The sequence below is a fragment of the Crocodylus siamensis genome, chromosome 8, assembly GCF_052110815.1.
Source record: "Crocodylus siamensis isolate JL-2025a chromosome 8, ASM5211081v1, whole genome shotgun sequence".
NCBI classification, from domain to species: Eukaryota; Metazoa; Chordata; order Crocodylia; family Crocodylidae; genus Crocodylus; species Crocodylus siamensis.
The window spans coordinates 63,070,210-63,092,421 of NC_143402.1; the positions used below are offsets into that span (position 1 = coordinate 63,070,210).

The 22,212-nt window shown below is 40.5% G+C and overlaps 1 protein-coding gene across 1 annotated transcript in view; it reads right to left on the reverse strand.

Moving 5' to 3' along the window:
• TBCD (tubulin folding cofactor D) overlaps nt 1–22,212 on the reverse strand; it is a 220,676-nt gene that overhangs the window by 165,215 nt on the left and 33,249 nt on the right. Inside the window, exons 8-13 of the mRNA XM_090061103.1 lie at nt 18,413–18,458; nt 14,359–14,491; nt 10,352–10,509; nt 7,932–7,992; nt 6,445–6,519; nt 945–1,039 (exon numbers count right to left, since the gene is read on the reverse strand). Coding sequence (XP_089917229.1) covers nt 945–1,039; nt 6,445–6,519; nt 7,932–7,992; nt 10,352–10,509; nt 14,359–14,491; nt 18,413–18,458 — 568 coding nt within the window. The remainder of the gene's footprint in view (nt 1–944; nt 1,040–6,444; nt 6,520–7,931; nt 7,993–10,351; nt 10,510–14,358; nt 14,492–18,412; nt 18,459–22,212) is intronic.

The window sequence follows — 22,212 nt, forward strand, 5'->3', positions numbered from 1 at the left end:
TTTGAACATGGAGACAGGACACAAGACGACAGTAAAATGAAACAAAACACCGTGCCAATTTCCAATAAAACAGTTCTTCAAGTAACATTATAATTGTTGACTGTCAAAAGCTGTTGGTAAATATCAAATTCATTAAGAGATGTATATAATTTATATGAGGATGTGGATGCATGGTATCTTTTGTTTTCAAACATATTTTCCTATATATTAAATGCACAGATTCTATTAGCAAGATTTTATTGATTATACATGTTTTAATGCCTAAAATGCACATACACTGTGTGTCTTTGGCACAGAGAGTATGCAAGTTCCTCATTCCTGAAACAGATTAGTAAGCATGGACTCTTGCAGCCTGTGTGGTCCCAAGGAGTGCATTCCCTGGAAAGTCCCTTTAAATGTTATTGTGTATAAAATACATGCAAAAGATAATTCTTTAAAATAATGAATTCCAATATTAATGGTTGCAATTGTCAAAGGATAAATGTAACTGACTAAAACTTCTCATTTATACCTAATTTTTCACTTCTGATTAAGAAGAGAGATTAATGCAAACAACAACCAGTTTATAAAAGCAATCTGAATAATTAACTTGTTTAAACACAGTTAAAAGTAGAATAAATACATTAACATGCTGAAAAATAAAAGACTGTTCTGTATAATGATATAAATCAATCACAACAGAAAAAGAAAAAAACAAATAAACTGGGTTTCTGAAATGAGTTTATTTATTTTTAGAAGGGACACACAATAAAATATTATTAACAAAAGTACCTTAAATATCTTTCATGTTTGAGCTTGCTAGTTACTCCAGAGTTCATTACTAGTCATCAGCAGCACCATCCATGTAAGGGTAGGCAAGTTCTTTGCCAAACACTAAGACCTCATATTTCAGAACAGCACGATCTTGGAGACACTTAAAACATACCAGAGTTCAAGCAACTTACCATCAGAAATTCGAGAAGGGAGTAACAATCCTCTTCTGCCTAATTCGGCCAGAGCCAGACATCCACCATGCCATGAATTATCCGTTTCCTGGTAACTAATTTCAGAACAAAGACTTTTGTTTAGTTCAGCTCAAGTTTTTCTGAGTTTCATCTTTCACTGACAACATTTTGGCAGATGCATAATCCAAATCACCATATACCTGCCTCAAAACTTGAAAAACAAGGAAAGAAAACACAGCGACTACAGACCCTTGAAGCTCCAAGGAAAATTTATCTATGGCACCTCCTAAATTAATCACGTAAAACAGCAGGAATGCCACAATGATGTGGCACTTCCAATACAAAGTCCCTGATTTCAGGCCCTTAATTTTTTCTAATGTTACCTGTGAGGTGATAGTTCTCATTTTTCTCCAGACATAGGTGATTGTTTTTGGAAAAACTGAAATTAAGGTATTTGACAAAGTAAGTATTAAACAAAACTTGTTGTGAGTTATGAAAACTGTTTACACTCTTTTTGGTACACAGTTACCCAGAAAACAACAGTTAAGACCTTGAAACTCTAGAAACACATAATTTGAATCTACGCTTGATCTTGTCTGAAAACACTACATTCAGGGAAAATAATTTTTTATAAAAATAATCATAATGTATATGCTCAGTGATATTATTTTCCCTACACATTGTGTACATGTGCAAACAGGGCACCCACATTTCCCCCAGTATTCATTCAGCTCCTTTTTATGTTTATTTGATCAAGATCATTAGAGTACAACAAATTGAAAAGTGAGTAGTGAGGCATTTATTTCACTCCTTCACTCTAACTTTTCTTTCTTTTAAAATTCAAATAAAAAGATTAACGCTAAAAATAATGAAACGTTAAGAAATTAAAAATCAGATGTTTCAAATATGCAGTTAAAATTATGGTTCTTCTTGTATAGTATTTGCAGCACAAGTAGCAATTCCTGTACCATGTTGCTCAACATTTCCTACTATAAGACTCTGTTTCCAGCCACATACAACTGCCAGCCTGAAACCATTCAGTATAAACTGTTCCATGATAGATCCCTGCCTGAAGTTGAATTTTTTGAAGGTTTCAATTATAATAATTCAGATTTATCTCAGAATGTGACTAAGAGGAAAAAGAATGCACTATTTTGCAAATGTTAAGATAGATTTTACAGTTGTTTCTTTAAAAATCTCTGGTACATGAATGCACTGGCACAAGGGCATGAAATCTGAAAGGGGATTCACCCCCACGTCAGGGAAGCATTTTTTGCTTTTCCCATGAAGTTTATCCATATTTGATCAAATTTGTAACCTCTAAAAAAAGGTTTGTATATATATTTAAATAGCCTAATGTTTGGCAGCTAAAATATTCTTAACAAACGCATCTTCCCTGAACAACTTCCATGGTGTTAACTTTTCCTGCACTACAGAAAAATTTCAAAGAACTGCACTTGTGTGACAGTAGAAGGGAGGCCAAATGCTATGAATAGAACTAATGCAGGTGACCTAAGATTTCCTGCTGGCCAATGTGAGGAGAGTAGGGGAAAGCACATCAAACCCTGGTGTTGATTTTATGTCCACATTGAAACAGAGCTAAGGCACTTACAGTGAGTCACTGATCCTCCTGTGTGCTTCTCTTGCAATCTTTCTAATAATCTTTGCAGCAAAGTTATCTTCATTCCCACAACAGCTTGTGCAAAGGTAGCATTGTAACACTACAAGCATGTCTTTGCCCACCACTGTGTGCTGTCTCAGCAAAGGTAGTAAGAGGAAGCGGATAAACAGCCTCAGAGACTGATGAAGTTATGTTTCGGTAAGGTACCCAATATCATGGATCAAATTGGGGTTGATGGTCCCTCACTAGCCAGCAATGACTCACAGCAGCTGTAAAATCTCCCTGATCTGTTTTTGTTTAATTAGGTACAAACTCTAAAATTAGTTTTAAACATGGATTTCATTGTTTGGCACAAGACACAATAACAAGCTTCTGCTATATATAGATTAACATGTGTAACTACTGTACTTGTAATGGAAAATCTTCAAAATTTCACACCAACTTATATAACTACAGAACAGTAAGCATGGAATGAAAAAACCTTGCTCAACTAAACTGTTCAATCCAAGTGAATGTTAACACCTATTTAATTTATTCATCACTATCATCTCTTCAAAAAAATCCAAGACAGTAAATCTAGAGAAAGATCAACCTAAACTATTTAATGGCTTGGATTATTCTATGACTTTCAGTGTACTATTTAGTTTATGACATTTAGTATTCATGCAGACACCTACAACATCCAAACAGATTTCACTGAAATAGAAACTTCAGTATAAAAAGTCTGGAGTAATTAAGGGAGTCATTGAAAGATTTTTCTACTCTATTTACTAGAGAAATACTACATTAAGATTAGTTGCAATCTACAAGTCATAGTTCCTCTGAATAAGGTTCAGTCAAATCCTCCAAAGCAAAACATACATCTATGTCCTGGATTCTTCCCCTTAGTCTTTTTTTGCTGCAATATAAAGCAGAAGCTGTGTTTGTCACATCTCTGTTCTATGCTAGTCACAGAAAAGGTTAGCCACAAATAGTAAAAGGTATTTTGATTGTTTACTGAAGTCAGCACTGGCATATTATCTCAGCCACTGTAAGCTGGGCAGTTTCATTTTATTTGGTATTTCTGAAAAAGCTATGGAGCAGTCACTGTGAAAAAAGGAAACTTACTTGAAACTAAAAAAACAACACTTGTTATATCTAAGTGAAATTAACTATTCCTGTATAGCAGGGGTGCTCAACCTCCAGCCTCATGGGCCAAATGCAGCCTGCAGAGCCTTAAAATGTGACCCGCAGGGTTCCCCATGGGTCAGAAAATTTGGTGGCAGGGAAGCGGAGGCAGTTAATACAGCTACCCTCCCTCCTGCTAAATTCCCAAACCCTGCAGAGGTTCAGAGCCAGGCCATGCCTGCTTCCCTCCATGCAGTTGGGCTGCAGCCCCCCCACCAAGTGCATAGCCAGTTGCTGCTGAGCTACACCTCTCCTCCCCGCTTGGGGCCAGGCCATGTCCTTCCCCCCCACGTGGGGCCAAGTTGGGGCTGGGTCAAACATCCTCCCCTCCCAACCCCCTGGAGTTGGCTATGGGCTGGGCCATGCTCCGTTCTCCCTTGTTACCTGAGTTTGATTTCTAAAATTTTGACTTTTGTTATTGTTTCACACTTTTTAAAAATATAAAAAAGGAAACTTCCAACCCAAAGCAATGACATATCTAATTCGTGATTCACTGGCTGGTTCTCTGTCTTGCTACAACTGGGCTGCCTCGTCATCCAATTTATCTTATTGCTTCTACATACTTCATCATCTCAAGTGTCTGAGTGGACACATTCACGTATTTTGTATTATGTCAAGATGAAGATGTAGCCGTTTAAAAAAAAGAAAGTTGAGGAAGAAACATCCAAGACTCTTCACTAACTTCTATAATTTAAATAAAAATATTAGTTCTTCCTAGTTCTGCTTTTAACTATTCAGTTTACTCATGGGCAGACTTGCTGTGTGAAGTTCTCCAAGTTCCTCTGCCATGCTCCAAACAGTAAGGGTACAGACTGTAATGGCCAAGGCATTTCAAAATGACCCCTGCCAAAGAAGAACATCTTTGAAGCACTTCATTTTACTCCTTTGACATCCCACACTGCACTGTTTTTCCCCACCCCCACAGCAGGGTGAGTGACAGCACTGTCCAGTGTGCTCAGCAACCTTGAGACACCAAAAGCCAAGAGGTGCCAGGACTCTTGCTCTCCAGCCCCTTAGCAGAGCTATCGCGCGTCTTTGAGGTTATTCTGAAGTGCTCAGTAGGAGAAGGGAAGAACAGATGTACACATCTGCAGCGCTGAAGCACTCCAGGATTCAGAGCATTTCAAATGCATACCTTTACATTTCACAAGGTATGGAATACATAATATGCCTTCTACTTCTATTTACAAGCCAGGCAAAAATGCATTCTTTAGTTACATCGATTGACATTAGGGCTGTGCAAAGCCAATTTGATTTGACAGAGATTCAGCCAGATTCAGTGGTCGAATCACCAAATCCAAATCAAATCACAGGACCCTTTAGGCTCTCTGAACTGAATCGGAGCCCTCCAAATCGATTCAGAGAAATTTGGAAAGATTCGGCGATTCAGATATAGACACAGCTTTAAATGTTTTTTCTACATACCTCTAGGTAGCAAGCGGCTCGTGAATGGTGAGATGCTGGGACGCATGGAGTGTCCCACAGAAGCACGGGGGGGCTGCCCAGTGCACTCAGTAGAAGACCCGTAAGTGGATCAGAAGCACTTCCAGTCCATGTCCAGGTCCACTGGGGAGCGTGCAGGGCACCCCGCCCTGGCTCAGCGACTGGTGACTCCTGTGTCGGGGGGGGCTTGCGCACCCAGGGTCCCCCCATGGCCGATCGCCAAGCTGGGGAGGGGGGCCCCATTCACTCCCCAGTGGACCTGGAAGTGGAATGGAAGTAATTCCAGTTCACTTCTGGGTTCGCTGCTGAGCACATGAAGGGCCCCACCGCACTCCTGTGGAACGCTCCATCCACCCCAGCATTGCAGCGATCATGAGCCGAATCTCTGATTCTCTGAATCAGCATCGACTCTTCAGATTCGGCTGAATCGAAACAGAGACAGTGATTCAAATCAACTAATCGGATCCCTGTTCCTGATTCAAGCCGAATATGAATCGAATATGGCCCGCTTTGCACACCCCTAATTGACATACTATGACATTATTAACAGTCCTTCCACAGCATTACTAACTTCAAAAGTACATGTACAGTATTTCACTATTACCTGGAAGCCATACTTATATTATATACTCTTCATTTTTTCTGCTATTTTAAATATTCACCTTTGGAATGAAGGAAAGGGATCGTAACAATCGTATTTTCATATTAGCAAAAATATCACCTTTACACGTAAAAGAATACATTCCCCCTTTTTTTCATGATTTAGAATCAATTTTGTGTTAAACATAAATAGCGTGAACATAGAGCTCCACCAATGCACCATTATTAAGCCTGACTTGCTCATGCCAGAGCATACGTCATAACAAATTTTGCACATATATTATATGTGGTATGAAAAATTATTTCCTAGAGACTGGGATGGAATCACCAATTCCAGTCACAATTTAAATATTGAATATTGATCTCTTCCCATGAAAACGTTGTGCATTAACTGAATGACTGCCTCAAACCCAAGATTTTGTTCTGTTTTATTAACTGAGAGCCTAAAATAATGAAGTTCAAATTCTGCATGATTATTAAAGTTTCGACAGCATTTTTCATAAATATAAGCCCCTTACGGTTCTATAGCTGTTCTGATCCAATTTCTGCCTGACTGTTGCCATTCCATTCCAGTAGTCATCACATTTCAATTGTAAAATTATATATGTAGAAGGGAAAGCATTTTAATATTCAAGACATTCTTTGTATAAGAATAAAACACTATTTTACCTAAAGCAGTCCAGTAGAGATCCAACCACATCGTCTGCTAACTCTTTTGGAAGCCGTCCAGTTAGTCTACCAATTCTGCAAAAGAAAATAAAGTAACTCATTGGTATTGTATTCAATGTCTAATTATACATTTTCTTTAAATTATTGTAAACTTACCCTAAAATGACTGGATTTAAAGTATCAATAATAATGCATTCTTTCAGTAGTGTTACATTATAACACAAAGCCAAGCTAAAAGCACAGAAGTACAAAATAGCATAGTTTCATAATTGGTAGGGTCGGAAGAGACCTGAGCAGATCATCAAGTCCAACCCCCTGCCATGGCAGGAAAGAGTATTGGGGTCAAACAACCCCAGCAAAGTGTTCATCTAGCCTCGTCTTAAAGACCCCAGGGTAGGAGCCAGCACCACTTCTCTTGGAAGTTGGTTCCAGATCCTAGACACCCTGACTGTGAAGTAGCGCCTCCTGATGTCTAGTCTGAATCTACCCTCTGCCAGCTTGTGACCATTATTCCTGGTCACCCCTGGTAGTGCTCAGGGGAACAGGGACTCCCTCAATGCCTGCTGGTCCCCTCTGACTAGTTTGTAACAGGCCACTAGATCCCCCCTCAGCCTTCTCTTGTGGAGGCTGAACAGGTTCAGGTCCGTAGCCTCTCCTCGTAGGGCCTGCCCTGCTGCCCCCTGATCATGCGAGTGGCCCTCCTCTGGACCCTCTCCATGTTGTCCACATCCCTCCTGAAGTGCGGCATCCAGAACTGGACGCAGTACTCCAGCTGCAGCCTGACCAGTGCCGCGTAGAGGGGGAGGATCACCTCCTTGGATCTGCTCGAGATGCATCTGTGGATGCATGACAAGGTATGGTTGGCCTTCCTGACTGCACCCCCACACTGCTGGCCCATGTTCATCTTGGCATCAATGATGACTCCAAGATCCTTTTCTGACTCTGTACTGACGAGAAGGAAGTGCCCCGGCTTGTAGGTATGCTGCTGGTTCTTCCTCCCCAGGTGCAGCACCTTGCACTTGTCAGTGTTGAAGCCCATCCTGTTCTCATCCGCCCACCCCTGTAACCTGTGTAGGTCCGATTGCAGCCTATTCCTCCCTTCTAGCGTGCCCACATCCCCCCACATCTTAGTGTCGTCTGCAAATTTGAACAAGTGCTTTTTACCCCATCATCCAAGTCGCTGATGAAGATGCGTGCCTTACCAAAAAAAAAAATTCAAATGGAAAAACATTAGGTAGTTAACAGATGAAGAAATATTACTGCAAAATAACCCAAAAATAAATCCTGCACTGTCACTCCAGTCCCAACCTAGGTTAAAATTCTTTGTGGGAATAGGACACCCATTATCCCAGAATACTAATCATCATGCTAGCAGTAGATGAGATGGATTTAGTTTAAACAGAGAAACAGACGCAATTGATTAACCGTGGAAAACATTTAACTGTTAAACTACTTTATTAGTATTAAATTAACTGCAAGAAACCTACCCTTTTGCAGCAGACCACCTGACAATGGTGTCTTTGTCTTTCAGTCCAACCAGCAATTGTTCTGTAGAGAATTTAACACAAAACAGATTACTTTGTGATTTATTTAGTTTTGCAACAAAAACAGCATTTTTTCTACAATGCTCAAACTGAATTCCTTATCATAAACACTTTAATTTAAACCAAAACATTTATATCCAAATTTCCTAGGTTTATGATGTAAACAACATTTGAAAACAGAGTAGTAAGCAAAGGGTATAAATGTTTTCTAGATAGGCTACAGGCTTGGCATTTTAAATATTAGACTAGATTTAAATAATAGTTATATCACTTCTGAAGACCTGGCTGAGTGAAAGCTTCTGCCAGGGAGACCATAAAGCAGTCAGCACACAATAAACAGCTGCAAGCAGAGAAGACTATCTGTCCTGTTGTGCAGAGGATTAGGTAACCTTCCTGAGAATCCAGCATTGTGTTTTGTTAGACGTACCTTATGGAACTCAAAGAAATATGCAGAATCAAGACATCTCTGTAGCTTATATTACAACTTTACATGTGAGTATTTTAAATGGTGGCAACAACTGGGGCTACCTATGCCACACATGCTCCCTGCAAGTGTATTAAGGGTAGGGCAGGTGCTCCTATCTACATATGTTGCTTCACATGTTAAACTCTGGATACTGAAAAGCCACACTAATTAAGCCACCCTCAGCTTCACACAAATGTGGCAATACTATTCACAGTTCAGCAAATAGCTCCATGGTATATAGCTAGTCTGCAAATTGACATGCCCTGACATAAATCTCAAAGAACTGCAGTGACTGTAGGACAGGGGACAAGCAACTGGCAACCACTAGGCCAGATTGAGCCCACAAAAAGGGCTCAGGGCAGCATTGGGGACTGAACAGCACACAGCTGCATCAAACTGCCCGTGCCCTCTACAGCCCTCCCTGCTGCCCTCTCATACTTTACCAAACAGGGGTTGAGTATCTGAAGCAGAGATTAAAAAAATAAAGAAAAATAAAGACTGTTTCAGTTCTCTGGGGAGATGGAGATTTGCTAGGGTTACCATATGTCCAGGTTTTCCTAGACATGTCCTCTTTTTTGGCCCCCTGTTCTCATGTCCAGGCAGGTTTTTAAGCTGCGAGCAAATGTCTGGGTTTTTGCTTTCCCAGGCTTGGCTGCTTGGGACTGGGAGCAGCGGGCAAGGTGATTGGCTGTTGGGGGTTGTTTTCTATGCGCCGACCCCAGCAAGCTGCTCCCAAGTAAAAGAGCAAGAGTGAGAGCGTGCACGGGCAGCAGGGCTGGGGGCTGCAGGTCAGGAGGGGCACTGGCAGCGCTGGCGGGGAGGAGGAGGCAGGGGGCTGCAGGTTGGGAGTGAGGGGCACCAGCAAGAGTGGAGGATCAGGGGCTTAGGAGTGAGGGGCAGAGGCAGGGCGTGGGCATATCACTGACCCCACTCCCTACAATCATATACCCCATCCCTCTCTCCTCCCCCACCCTGTAGGTGTCCTCTTTTTTGATACTGGCAATATGGTAACCCTAGCATTTGCGGCTATGGAAAGGGGTCAGGTCACAAGTTCTGGCCTGTCCCATGGAGGCAAAAGGTTGCCAGCAGTCTCCAGTCTTGATCAGTTGTTGCTATGGTAGCTCCCGACTCTGAGAGGCTTCCCTGGGATCAGAAAGGGCTACAAAGTAGACCCCTCTCACACCCTGGCTAAAGAACTTGCATATGTCACAATTTTGTCTCACCCCAGCCTGGGGACTGTGCATGCATGCCCACCCACAGTGCTGTATTTTTTTTTATAGTGCTACTAATTTTGTAGCACTATAAAAATAATGACTGCCTAAGCTCTTAGAAAATACCTCTCATCTATTTCTAGAGTCCCTACTAAGCAGATGTTGCAATTTATTTGTATCATCCATAGGTGTTACTGGTGCCAGGGTTACTACATCATATGGTGAAAACAAAAATACTTTTGGAAGAAGGGAAGGACTGTGCGATCCTCTACAGTTATTGCCCATGTACTTATAATATAACCATTAATGATGTATCCAATGACTATGATTATGATACACCGGACACAAGAGGCTGCTGCAGTGGTGCCACCATAGCTTTCAAATTTCAGCTGTCAGATTTTAAATGTATTCAACACAGTTCAGATTTAAAAATAAAAAAGAATTATAATTCATTCCTCTACACTGTATAAAATATGAAGGAGGTCTTTGAAAACTGCGAAGTAAAATAATGGGAGGAGAAGTTTTGGATTTGGGTTTGTTGTTTATTTTTGACACGGGACTTTTTCATTCATGTCCAGTTTACATACACTGACTTTCAAATTTATTTCTTAAATCCCTGGCAGGCTACTACAATTGTATTTTTAGCTAGCAGACATCCTTGTACTTTTTATTTATATCCAACATACCTACAACATTCTCAACTTCTCCTGGAATATCATATTCTTCTTCTTCTTCTTCATCATCATCATCAATAGCACCAGCAGCTGTTACTTGTTTACGTGTAGCTGGAGGCTGAGCAGAAAACTGAAGATTGGCAGCTAAAGATCTACAGCCACGCTGATACCTGTAGAGGAAACAGCCAAAGTTTACTTCCATTTTTTAAGTTACAGACTAACGAGAACCTGGAACAGGACATATGCCAGAAGTTGTACCCCCCAGGGGTACTTGAGAGGGCCCTAGGGGGTACACATGGGTGGGCAGGGATGGAGCGCTGCCACACACCATCCCGCACTGCCGCACAGGCACCACCTGCCTGACCAGACGCAGGGGAAGCTTGCATGCAGCAGCTGCTGCCACTCCACATCCAGCCACGCACCACAACCCTCCGCCACCCACCCTGCTCAGCTTCCAGGGGTACACTGCTCCGTGTCTGGCCACCTGGGGGTACAATGATCAAAAAGGTTGAAAACCCCTGACATATGCCATACTAAAAACTAGGAATGTAATAAGATATACTATTTATTTAACAAAAAAGTGCTGTGATAACTGGTTAGCTTAGCAGTTATCCTTTAGCTCAGGGTGGACGTAGTCTGGCAGTAAAGGGGTAGAAGGGAAGCCCCATGGTGCCACAGCAGGAACTAGAAGGCAGCAGGGTAGGCAGGAGGGAGGGAGATATGAGGGAGAAAGGCCAGGGGGTACTAGTACCCATACCCTAAGAGGAAAACAGGGAGCAGCCTAATGACTCATCAATTAAGCAATTAGCTGCAGGAGGACTGTGTTGTCTAGCTAGGCTTGCCTCCTCCCCCACTTGGTCAAAAAGCTCCTTGAACAGGGATCAACCATCAGCGTAGCTATATCCAAACTGCTATATTATCAGTTTATCGTTTAACCAATCTAATTAGATAAGGTTAAATGAATATTTTGTTAAATGATATCTACATCCCTAATCAGAACCTACTTCAACATAATATTTTTTTTAAACTAGTGTGGGAAAGCCTTTAACATGAACCCAAGCAATTCCTACTATATGTTTTTATATAACGAAGCATGGTTCTTACAGAAACCTGTAAGCTGAGCTACCAAACCTCCCAATGCAGGTTCATGCTAGTTTAATGGAGGCCTTCCATCTAAGTACTAACTTCTTCAGGAATTATGCTCAAGATTCAATAAGTAGCATCTTGTCCTCCAGCTCAACAAGCCAAAGCCTCCTCCCTACAACACATTATAGAAAAGTGCTGCATTTCTGAAGCTGGACAACATGTATTTCTGAGGTTAAACGTGATAGTTTTTTTGTATTTCTAAATGTGAGAAAGAGCAATCTGAATTTAAGTCCCTCTTCTCATCATCCATCACCCATTTAGGCCTTGCATTCAGCCAGTTCTGCTTTTCTTCATGGTTTCTTCCAGGCAACCCCCTCCATTTCCTCTTCATATTTTTGAAATTAAAATATATGCCCCCTGAAAAAACGTATATAACGTAATTTGATAAAGTACTTAATGCATACAGTGCAAGGTCAAAAAACTTGAAATCCATACTTGATTTTTCTCCATTTTACCTTTTTAACTCTCAGAAATCCCTCACAACTAAACTGCAAAGCTCCATAGAAACGTAATCATGTATTTTCATTGTCTGTACATTGTTATGTACACCCATGGCACAGGATAAATTATTCATAGAAATATTTAAGATATCAGAATACTTTTACTAAGAGCCAAATACTTAAGTGCCCCAACAAAATTGCAAGTTGAGTGACCACCTTCTGCTAAATTCCCATCTAGATTCATTTGGACAATGTATATGACTTACTGAACTAAATCACTGGTGTGCACCTGAAAACGATTACCATCATATTGTACTTCCAAGAGGCCTCATGTAACTGGCAAGTGAAATGATTCCTGTATAAAATTTTGCCTATCTTGTTACAATACTAAGTTGTTCAATTTCTTTGGAATGAAACTTGCTCTATAAAACATAACTTATGGTTATAAAAGACAGAAAGAGACTTCTTATAAATATATTCAGAGACTGAATTCCATAATTTATTCTACAGATGCTCCCAATTTTCTGAAATAATTTTCCATGTTTGTATTTTGTAGCTTCACTTCTTTGCTGTTCCCCCTCCTCTTTTTATTTTCCTGTTACGTTATTCAAGCATGGAACATTTTTTCCCTAAACCTCTGATCAGAAAAATTAGATATCTAGTAAGTCAAAATTACATGAAAACAAAAAGCTGGATTTGATTCATCTCTTACGGTACTTGAAAATCGTGTCAATTTTAAGAAAGAGTTAAAAACTGCTAACATATGTAACAGACCTTTTCATAAGGAGGACTGGGGCAAAAGAAATCTCATGAGGTTTAACAAGGACAAGCGCAAAGTCCTGTACTTGGGATGAAACAATCCCATGCACCAGAACAGGCTGGGACCTGACTGCCTGGGCAGAAAAGGACCTGGGGGTTACAGCGGACCATAAGCCAAATATGAGCCAGCAGTGTGCCCTTGTTGCCCAGAAGGCTAATGGCATATTGGGCTGCATTGGTAGGAGTGTTGCCAGTAGGTCCAGGGAAGGGGGTATTCCCCTCTATTCAGCACTGGTGAGGCCATGTCTGGAGTACTGTGTTCAGTTTTGGGCTCCCCCATTACAAAAAGGATGTGGACAACCTGGAGAGGGTCCAGTGAAGAGCAACAAAAATGGTGAGGGGGCTGGGAGACAAGACTTACAAGGAAAGACTGAGGGAACTGGGCTTATTTAGTCTAGAGAAGACGAGACAGAGGGGATCAGTGCCAATCCAATATCTGACCAAAATACTTTAGGGGTAAGTTCTGCATTTGGAATTCCAATCACCTAAAAAGGTAAAACTGCAAACCTAAAAAGTATCAAATCAATTTCCTAAAGACTCCTTCCATTACTATTTGTACAACAGAGAATGTCAACCCGCAAGCCAAAGATGGTAGTGCAGCCCATTTGGATAAGTATCTAACCCAGCTTTAAACAAACTGGCACGGCACCAAGAGCACTTCAGCTGCAACAGCACAGCTCTCAGCACGGACTAGTCATGAGTCTTTATCCATGGTTTGGGGTTCTGACAGCCTGTGTTTAGTCCTGTGCTGTTCTAGTTACACTGCTATCAATACCCACGCCAGTCAATTTAAAACTAGTTCAAATAATGTCTACATGGGGTGAAGTTGTACCTTACAACAGCAATGCAGAAATACCTTCAGAAATCACATATCACACCCCAACTATTCCACATGTTAAACAAGTAGCTATCTTCAGGAGTGATAAGGGTAACAATTCTGCTACTAGAATAATTTTTTAGGCCTAAGGACTCTCTCAAAAGGTGAAAAATACAATTCAAAAGATAAAATAACTGAGAAGAGAGCCTGCAACTGTAAAATATCAGTGTGAGAAATCTGAAAAAGGATTTGCCCTGGGGCAATAAGCAAAACCAGACACCAGAGGAAAGGTGGCAGTACAATCTGAGCTTAAATTCAATAAAGTAGGATTGCAAACTTTTTTTCTCTTATGGACATTACTTTTGATCAAAGTCTAAGAATTCTCTAATATTTTTACACTAAAATAAAATTAATAAACCTTTGTCACAAAGGTCAGTACCTTTTCATCTTCTGCAAATGTTAAAAAGGTCTCCACTTTACAAGAATGTGTTATGCATGTTCTATATGCAAACACAGAAAAGCACAAGATTTAGCTTGTCAGCAAACTTAAATTCATATTGTTAAATATGAAGTAAACTACAAGCACACTAACTGCAGATAATGATAAATTACTGAAGGTACAACAAAGAAGAAACCTATTTTATTACAGAATCGAGAAAGAACACATTTAATCTTACTGAACTAGAAATAATTGAATTACTATGTATGGTTTTATTATTCACACAACTCTAAACAGATTCACCTATATAAAGGACTAATGCAAGTAAAACCTTGACCTTTTCCAGTTTTCAACTAACCTCCACTTTGCCACCTTTGGTTTTAGAAATGTCAGTCCAAGTCGCTGAACAAGTTTCACTCCTAGCTTGCGAAGAAGCGTCTGGTTACTTTCCGAAAGCTTGCAATTATCAAGGCACTCAAGTACAGTAGAAGCTACAAAAGAAAAGGAGCAGCCTGTACAAAAGTGCAATTCCTGTTTCAGGATACTCTGACTGAAAAAAAAAAAGTTACTAATATGCAACTAATTTATTAGTCTTATTTAATCACTTTAAAACATTCACGATTAATAAAATGGAGATAACATTCCTTTGATAAATGGGAAGTACGTTAATAATTAATTGAGTGACATATGTTAAGACCTCTGAATGTGAAAAATATTAAGTCCAAGATCCTCAAATGCACATCAGTGCCTAACCTTCATTTATTTTAGTGGGAGTTAGACATGTAACCACCTTTAAGGATTTGGGCCTAAGTGTTATCTATAGTAACAGATTATAGAGAACAGAACTGGGAATCAGAGGGCGCTTGTACACGTGACAAAATTGGCCTTATATGCAGTTTAATTGCCCCTTTTAACTGTTTTAATGGCATCACCATTTACATCAGCACAGCATATTAAGTTTTAAATTTCGTCATGCTGTACACATGCAGTAGCATATTTTGCTTTAAATGACTGTTACGTAGCAAACTAACACACATCCAATGTATTTTAGTTTGCTACGTAACAAATTGCAGCAATACATCCAGAGAAGATGGCGGGGACATGAGGAAGCTCAGGCTTGGTGGGCTTCCAGCGTCCATGACCCACCCCCACCGCATTCTCCAGCCACCAGCACACTCAGTCGCCCTCCTGCTGCCTTCCTGCACTGCCCCAGGGGCAAGGCAGCCCATTCCCAGGTGGTCCCAGGTGGCAGGGACAGTGCACGGGGCACTAGAAGCCCACCAAGCCTGAGCTTTGCCGAGCACACCTAGGATTCCAGCACCTCATGCACTGTTGGATCTGGTGAGTGCTGTCTGAAACCTGGGGCAGCACCCATCTGCTAGCACCCTGCCTGGGCGGTGCTGCTGCCACAGAGGGAAGCACCAGGCCTCTTGCAGCTCAGGGCTCCACGACCCAGCAGCACTGCGTGCAAGCAAGCTCCGCTTAATGCTGATGGAAAACATACAGTGACAGAAGTCCTTGCCATAATGAGTAACTCAATACCCCGTTAGTAGGAAGTTGTAGAATTAAAAAGTTACTTGAGATAGGGACACTTTTTTCCACAAATAAACATAACCTCTTTTATTTCCAGCCGACAGCCAGCCCCAAATGCCTTGAAGAATAACCCTAAGGCATTTTAATAATTACTATGGACAAGTAATTCTTTGCAGTACACTTAGGCAAGTATTGTTCTTACAGAATGTGCTACAAGCTTAAGTATTTAAATATTACACCGATCCAAGAGTTCAGAAGCTTGTTACATCTGTCCTGGGTCTGTACTTTAGAAAGCACTATTAAGTTAAGGGATTAGTAACTATTTCAAACTCTAAGAAACAGCAAATCAAATGAATTAGAAATGAATGTTCCCAACTTTCAAACAGATTAAAGGATTTATTACAAGCCCTGACAAGCTTTGAGATTGACAGAATTTTAAATGCAAGCTTTCTGAACGCTTCCTTGGTTTTTATTTTCCATTTTAATTCCAATTTTAGTAGTTACTACACCAGCAACATTTAGTCCAAAAATTAACACTTTATATTTGAAAACATTAATTACTAATTCTGGCAATTTGAGAGAGCGAAAGAATGCTGGAAATGTCAAAAAAAATTCTGAGAAAATTATTCATGATAGAGCTTGAAGATATTCATCCTACAAACCTAGGAGGTCCAGTTTAGTAGACAAGTTCAAATGCTTTCCAGAACAGGATAAGATTTCCAACCACTGGCCCTTAAACCCACTCACTTTCTTTTTTTTTTTTTTTTTTTTGGCAGAGGGAAATGGGGCATGGGGTAAATGGGTGGGAACAGAAGGACGACACTGAAAGGCAAACCACAGAATTTCTCCAATATATTTAATCTCTTACACATTTCTCAGCTTGCTGTCAGTTTTAGAAGTCATATTTAGATAATAGTTTGACATTCTTTGTCATAGTCTCTTGTCAGTTTCTAGTTTAATGCACTGGGATCCCACGTGCTTCATTCTTACTAAATTCCCAAATTATACTAAACTTTTCTGTAGTAACTTAATCTGGTATCTCCTATTCTTTCACATATTTACAAATTTGTAACCATTGAAACTTTTAGGATTTTCAGAGACACAATAGTCAAGGAATATGGTCAATCACAATAACATTTGCCACTAACGTTATTATCACTGGCCATATTTCTACTCCATACTAATACATCAGTAATGATTTTATTATGCTATTACATTACATGTGTATAGGCAGACTTGTATTACTGCTCATTTTACCAACAAACTATTTACATATTTTCAGGTTGTTTTTCCCTACTGTTTTTCTACTAAAATGTCCTCTTTGATGTTTGTTTTTACTAGACTACCAAAATAGCCAATTTCCTCAGCATTCTCTAGTTCTCCCTAAACACTTGTTATAGCAAGAATGAATAACAGACTCGATGTCATAAACAGCTTGGTCTTTTTCCCCACTGTCAAAGGTATTCCATAGCTTCTCCCTACCAAAGCTTTTTTCATGAGCCAGTCCACGGCCCTTATGAAAAGAAAGTTTGACAATGAAAGTATCGAAACGTGCACTTAACTGTGGAGTAGACTAATTAGCTCCATAGTAAAGCTGTCATCATCTACACATGTGCCAGTATTAGAGCACAGTAAATTAACTAACTCCACCATAAGATAGTACTGTCAGGAACAGTACTGTCTTATAGCAGAGTGCTTACATGCATTGAAACACACAGGTAGATAGTGATGGGGCCTGGCTGAGGCACAAGGATGCTACGGTGAAGGGGCTGCCTACCGCCTAGCCCTCCACTTCAGCATCCTTATGCCTCAGCCAGTTCCTCTGCCACCTGAAGCTGCCACCCAGAGCCCAGGGCTGAACCCCACAGACACACTGCCAGCCCAGGACTGCTCCACTCTGGCTCAAAGTGCTGCATTCCCAGGTACATGTGTAGATGCTGCGCCCTTGAACAGTCAACTGAAACACAAATTGCACCAGAGTTTATTGCTCTGCTTCAATTGCACGTGTAAATGCACCCAACGTAGTATACATGATTCTGATCTTAAGCCTGTTTCTATTAAGACTATGAAAATCAAAGAAGTTAACAGTGATTAGCATTCTTCACAAAATGAAAATTTGTTCAACACACACAATCTTCTCTGAAACCTGCTTCTTTTCCCCTTAACTGCTCGTCTGTCTCAGGATTCATGCATCATATCATCTCATTGCAAGACTTCTCTAGTTCTAACAGTAATACTAAGCAACTCCAGCTACCAATCTGTCAGTATTCCTTTCTTTGGTTGTTTGACAAATAAGTTCTTCTATTGGCTTTGTACTCCCTTGTCTTTCCATTCACTATTGCATATGTTGAGCAGCCTCTCATTTGTTTTTTTAGGCTGGGGTGGGCAATTATTTGGACTACTTAGGGAGTTTTGCTGAGCTGTCACAAGCTAGGCAAGCAAACCCCCGCCCCACCTGCAACAGCTCACCAAAACTCCACAAATGGCTCTGCCCCCCACAGCCAGAAGGATACTGGCTTCTGGGAGCGGGATGAACACTTAAGTGAGGCTGGGGCTGGAACTGGGATCATAGGGCTGGGTCCCAAGGCACAGCCACGATCTGCTCCCTGCACATACCTGTGATGGGTGCCAGTTTCACGAGCAGAGGCAAACCGGGAGCAGATGGTGAACAAAAAAGAAAATACTGAATATTAAAATAAAAATAAACCTTTTTAGGTTATTTTTCGCTTACATAATATAGGAAAACAGCAAGGAATTCAAGGTCTCAAGCTAGATGGCAGTGAAAGCAGGTGGTATAATATATCAATTTCTGGAAAATAACAGTTTTTCTAACTACCTTAACTGTCCTTTAAGAATAAATCAGAGTACTTGAAACTTACCATATGGCAAACAATCTTCTCTTTTGCCATGTTTAAATAACTGTGCCTAAGGAACAAAAAAAAATGTTTTTAAAACATATGAATATGCAAGTTGTAAAGCAGTTTTTGAAAATACATAGATCCAAAGTAAGTGTCAATGTTTTTGCAGTAATATACAATTTTCACTGTAACTTAATGATTCATACCCACTTTGTGATGTCCTGGGATAAACTGTTAGTACTTCTTAACCTATAAGCCTCTTTAGGATTTATCCAAGGATAATGGACATGGCTGTCTGAATGACTGAACTTTTGTCCTGGGATAAAACAGTTTATCCCTGGGACAGATGCAATGTCTGTTTGTAGTCTCTCTCAAAATTGCATCATTGAACCCACGGTGGAAGACTGGCAATGCATTCATCCATTCACTATATCCTGATCAGATGGGTAAAATGTAACAAAGCAATTATAAACAAATATTTTATCCACCACTGAAAGATGACAGGCTCTGTTGATAGGGGAAGAGCAGTGAATGCGATATACACAGACTTCAACAAGGCTTTTGACATCGACTCCCATAAGAGTCTCATTAACAAGCTAACCAAATACAGAATAGATGCAAGTGCACGAATAGAAAACTGGTTGGATTGTAGTCATCAATGGCTCAAAGTCTATTCGGGAGGAGGTATTAAGTGGGTTTCCTTAGGGGTTTGTCCTAGGTTGGGTAATGTTTAATATGTCTTCATCAATTATATGAATGATGGGATTGAGTGCACACTTAGCAAATACGCAGATGAGACCATGTTGGGTAAAACTGCAGATACTTTGAAGGGTACAGCTAGGATCCAGAATGAGCTAGGTAGACTGGAGAAATGGTCTGAAATCAGATAAAATTCAACAAAGACAAATGCAAAGTTCTATACTTGGGACAGAATAACTGCATGCACAAACCCAGACTGAGGAATTATGGGCAAGGCTATAGAACTCAGAGACAGGCCTAGAGGTTACAGTGAAGCAGAAACCAAATGAGTCAACAGGGTTTTCTAATTACAACAAACCCCAAAAGCATGCTAGGTTCTATTAACAGGATTGTTGCTTGGAAATCAAGGGAAGTGATTCTTTGGCTCTACCTGGCACTGTTGAGGCATCACTGCTTCCAGTTTTGGACCTCACACTTCAAATATGTGGGCAGATTGGAAATAATCCAGCACAGAGCAACAAAAATTAGGGCTGCAAATCATGCTGTATAAAGAAAGACTAAAAGACCTAGGCTTATTCAGTCTGGGGAAGAGAAGACTGAAGGGGGATTTGGTAATAGTTTTCAAATACCTGAAGGGTGATTATAAAGATGGAGGTAGTCTTTCTCTACAGCTATAGGCTAGGGACAGACATTATACATAAACCAGTTTAAGTGATCAGAAACTAGTTTAAACCTGTAACAGAACATAAAGTTCAGTGCACATAAACCAATTGGCTGAGGCTGGTTTAAGATAAATCCGACTGAATGTAGTATCGGACTTAACTGATTTTGGTCAAACTGTTTTATGCAATGTCTGTCCAAGACCTCTTCCTGGTTTAACTTAAACCAGAGTCCCCCAGCATCCCAGATGTTTTGTAGCCCTGGACTGGGCTGTGCAGTGCTCTGCTCCAGAGAACAGAGCTGGCCCCACCCCTCCACTCCTTAGCCAAAGGTCTGGTGGAGACTGCAGGAACAGCAAGGCCTGCCTGGCTTCCCCCTGCATCACCCCCCCTTCACTGCTCAACCAGGGATCCCCCCTCCCTCTTTCTCATCTCCCACAGCACGGACCCCAGCCTCATGGACCCAAGGCATGTGGTACACTACCTAATGCCGAGAGGTGTCTGTGTGTGTGTGTGTGTCTCCAGTTTCACTGGGACAAGACAAAGGCAAGCAGGACAGTGTCTGCTCAGGGTTTTTTGGAGCTAATCAACAGGTCAGCTGACAATGTCCCTCCATTCCTACCTTGGAAAAAGCTGTTTAAGAAGAGCTTGAACTAACGAGAGAGGTTTTTGTTTTGTTGATTGTCTGATAAATGCTGTGTTATCAACTCCCTACTGTCAGGTTTGCAGATGGTATGAAGAAGCAGGGAAAGCTCAGTATCATCAACAGGTGTATGCACTGCACCCCCCACCCCGACACCCCCTGCTTTGCTTTAGAGTGCTAGCCCAGGGCTGGGGTCTGGCACCACTCCCACCCCTTGAACAGTGAAAAGCCTAGGACTGTACAGGCAAGGTGGGGGTTTACACTGCTCCCTAATTAGAGAGTCCTGCCAGGGCCTGGCCACACTCCCTCATCTCAGCACTATGGAAAGGAATGGAGGGCTGCTCTAGCGCACCACAGCTTCTAGCCCGAGCCACTGCAGGCATGTGCCTGCATTGCTTCAGTCCAGAGGAAATTTCTGTGCAGTTGCAAACCAGGAAGGTTAAACTAACCTGCAAAGATTGAATCAATTCAGGCTCAGGTTTTTTGAATGACTCCCCCTAGCCATAGAGTTTAGAAGCAATGGCTTCAAACTTCACCAGAGAAAATGTGGATTGGAGATTAGGAGATACTTTCTGACTCAAGTGGTCAAGCATTAGAACAAGCTAACTAGAGAAATTGTGGAATCTCCACCCCTGAAAGTTTTCAAGACCAGGTTGAGCAGACACTTAACTGAGATGGTTTAGTCAGGAATGGTCTTGCCTAAGCAGGGGGTGGGACTAGATCACCTCATTAAGTTGCTTCACATGACCCTATGAAATACATCTACCTCTGATAAAATTAGGATAATATACATCTCTTAAAACAATATTACACAACTTAATAAATGAAGTGAAGAAAACTTTAGCTAATGAAACTACAGACAGGCAGACTATAACTTTGCTAACCACAAGCAGTCTGGCCTCAGACTCTGTGACTCAACAGAAAGTTCAATAATCAGAGACCCAAAATGAAAGGAACATCTTCCACAAATTAATAATTTTAGTTCAGATTTAAATTTCTGTCATATAGAAATGTCAATGCTGAATAAATTAAAAAAGGTAATGCAAACAACTGTGTATAAGTGCACAGGTACACATCATTCATTTCTCTATATTTCTGATTTACCTTTCTGTCAGGTATTAACATGACAACTCTTGAGGAACTGTATACCCTACCTAAAATGAATTTTTTTCTGGATAGAGTATTTTTTAGGACATTTTGTGTTCCTATTAAAATGTCAACAGGATTCAGCTTCAATCAGTATTACAGCAAGCCAAATGAGCTCCTGAAGCCAAATCAAATTAACATAATATTCAATAAATCAAATTAACATAATATTCAAAGTTTCTTCACTCTCCCAAGTATGCATCCAAGCTACTGTATTAAGCAGCTTATTTTCCCTTTTGGTTTGTCATTCACCAAGAAAGAAGCCTCTTAGATAAATATGCCCAGAAGTCAAACAGAAACACAGTCCTACCTTAAAAATATTTACACATATACACCAATCAGTATTTACATACTCATATTACAGACATGGTTTAAAGACAATAAAAATACCTGAAGGCTATATACCCATTTTGTTTTAATTTGTTATTAAATTCCACTTTGAGGTCCTAAATTAGTATTTCTGATTACAGTATCACAAGCTATACAGTGGATTTTTAAGATTCATAACAATTTATGTTTTAAAACGTACATTAATAAGCCATGCACTTGAAAATTTCCTGAGTCCTAAATGACTTACAAAGGAGAAATGCTACAAAGCCACCTGTGACCCATAAAAAGCAGTCAAAAGCAATCATAAACAACATTTTATCATGAAATTGGTTTTCATATATGCA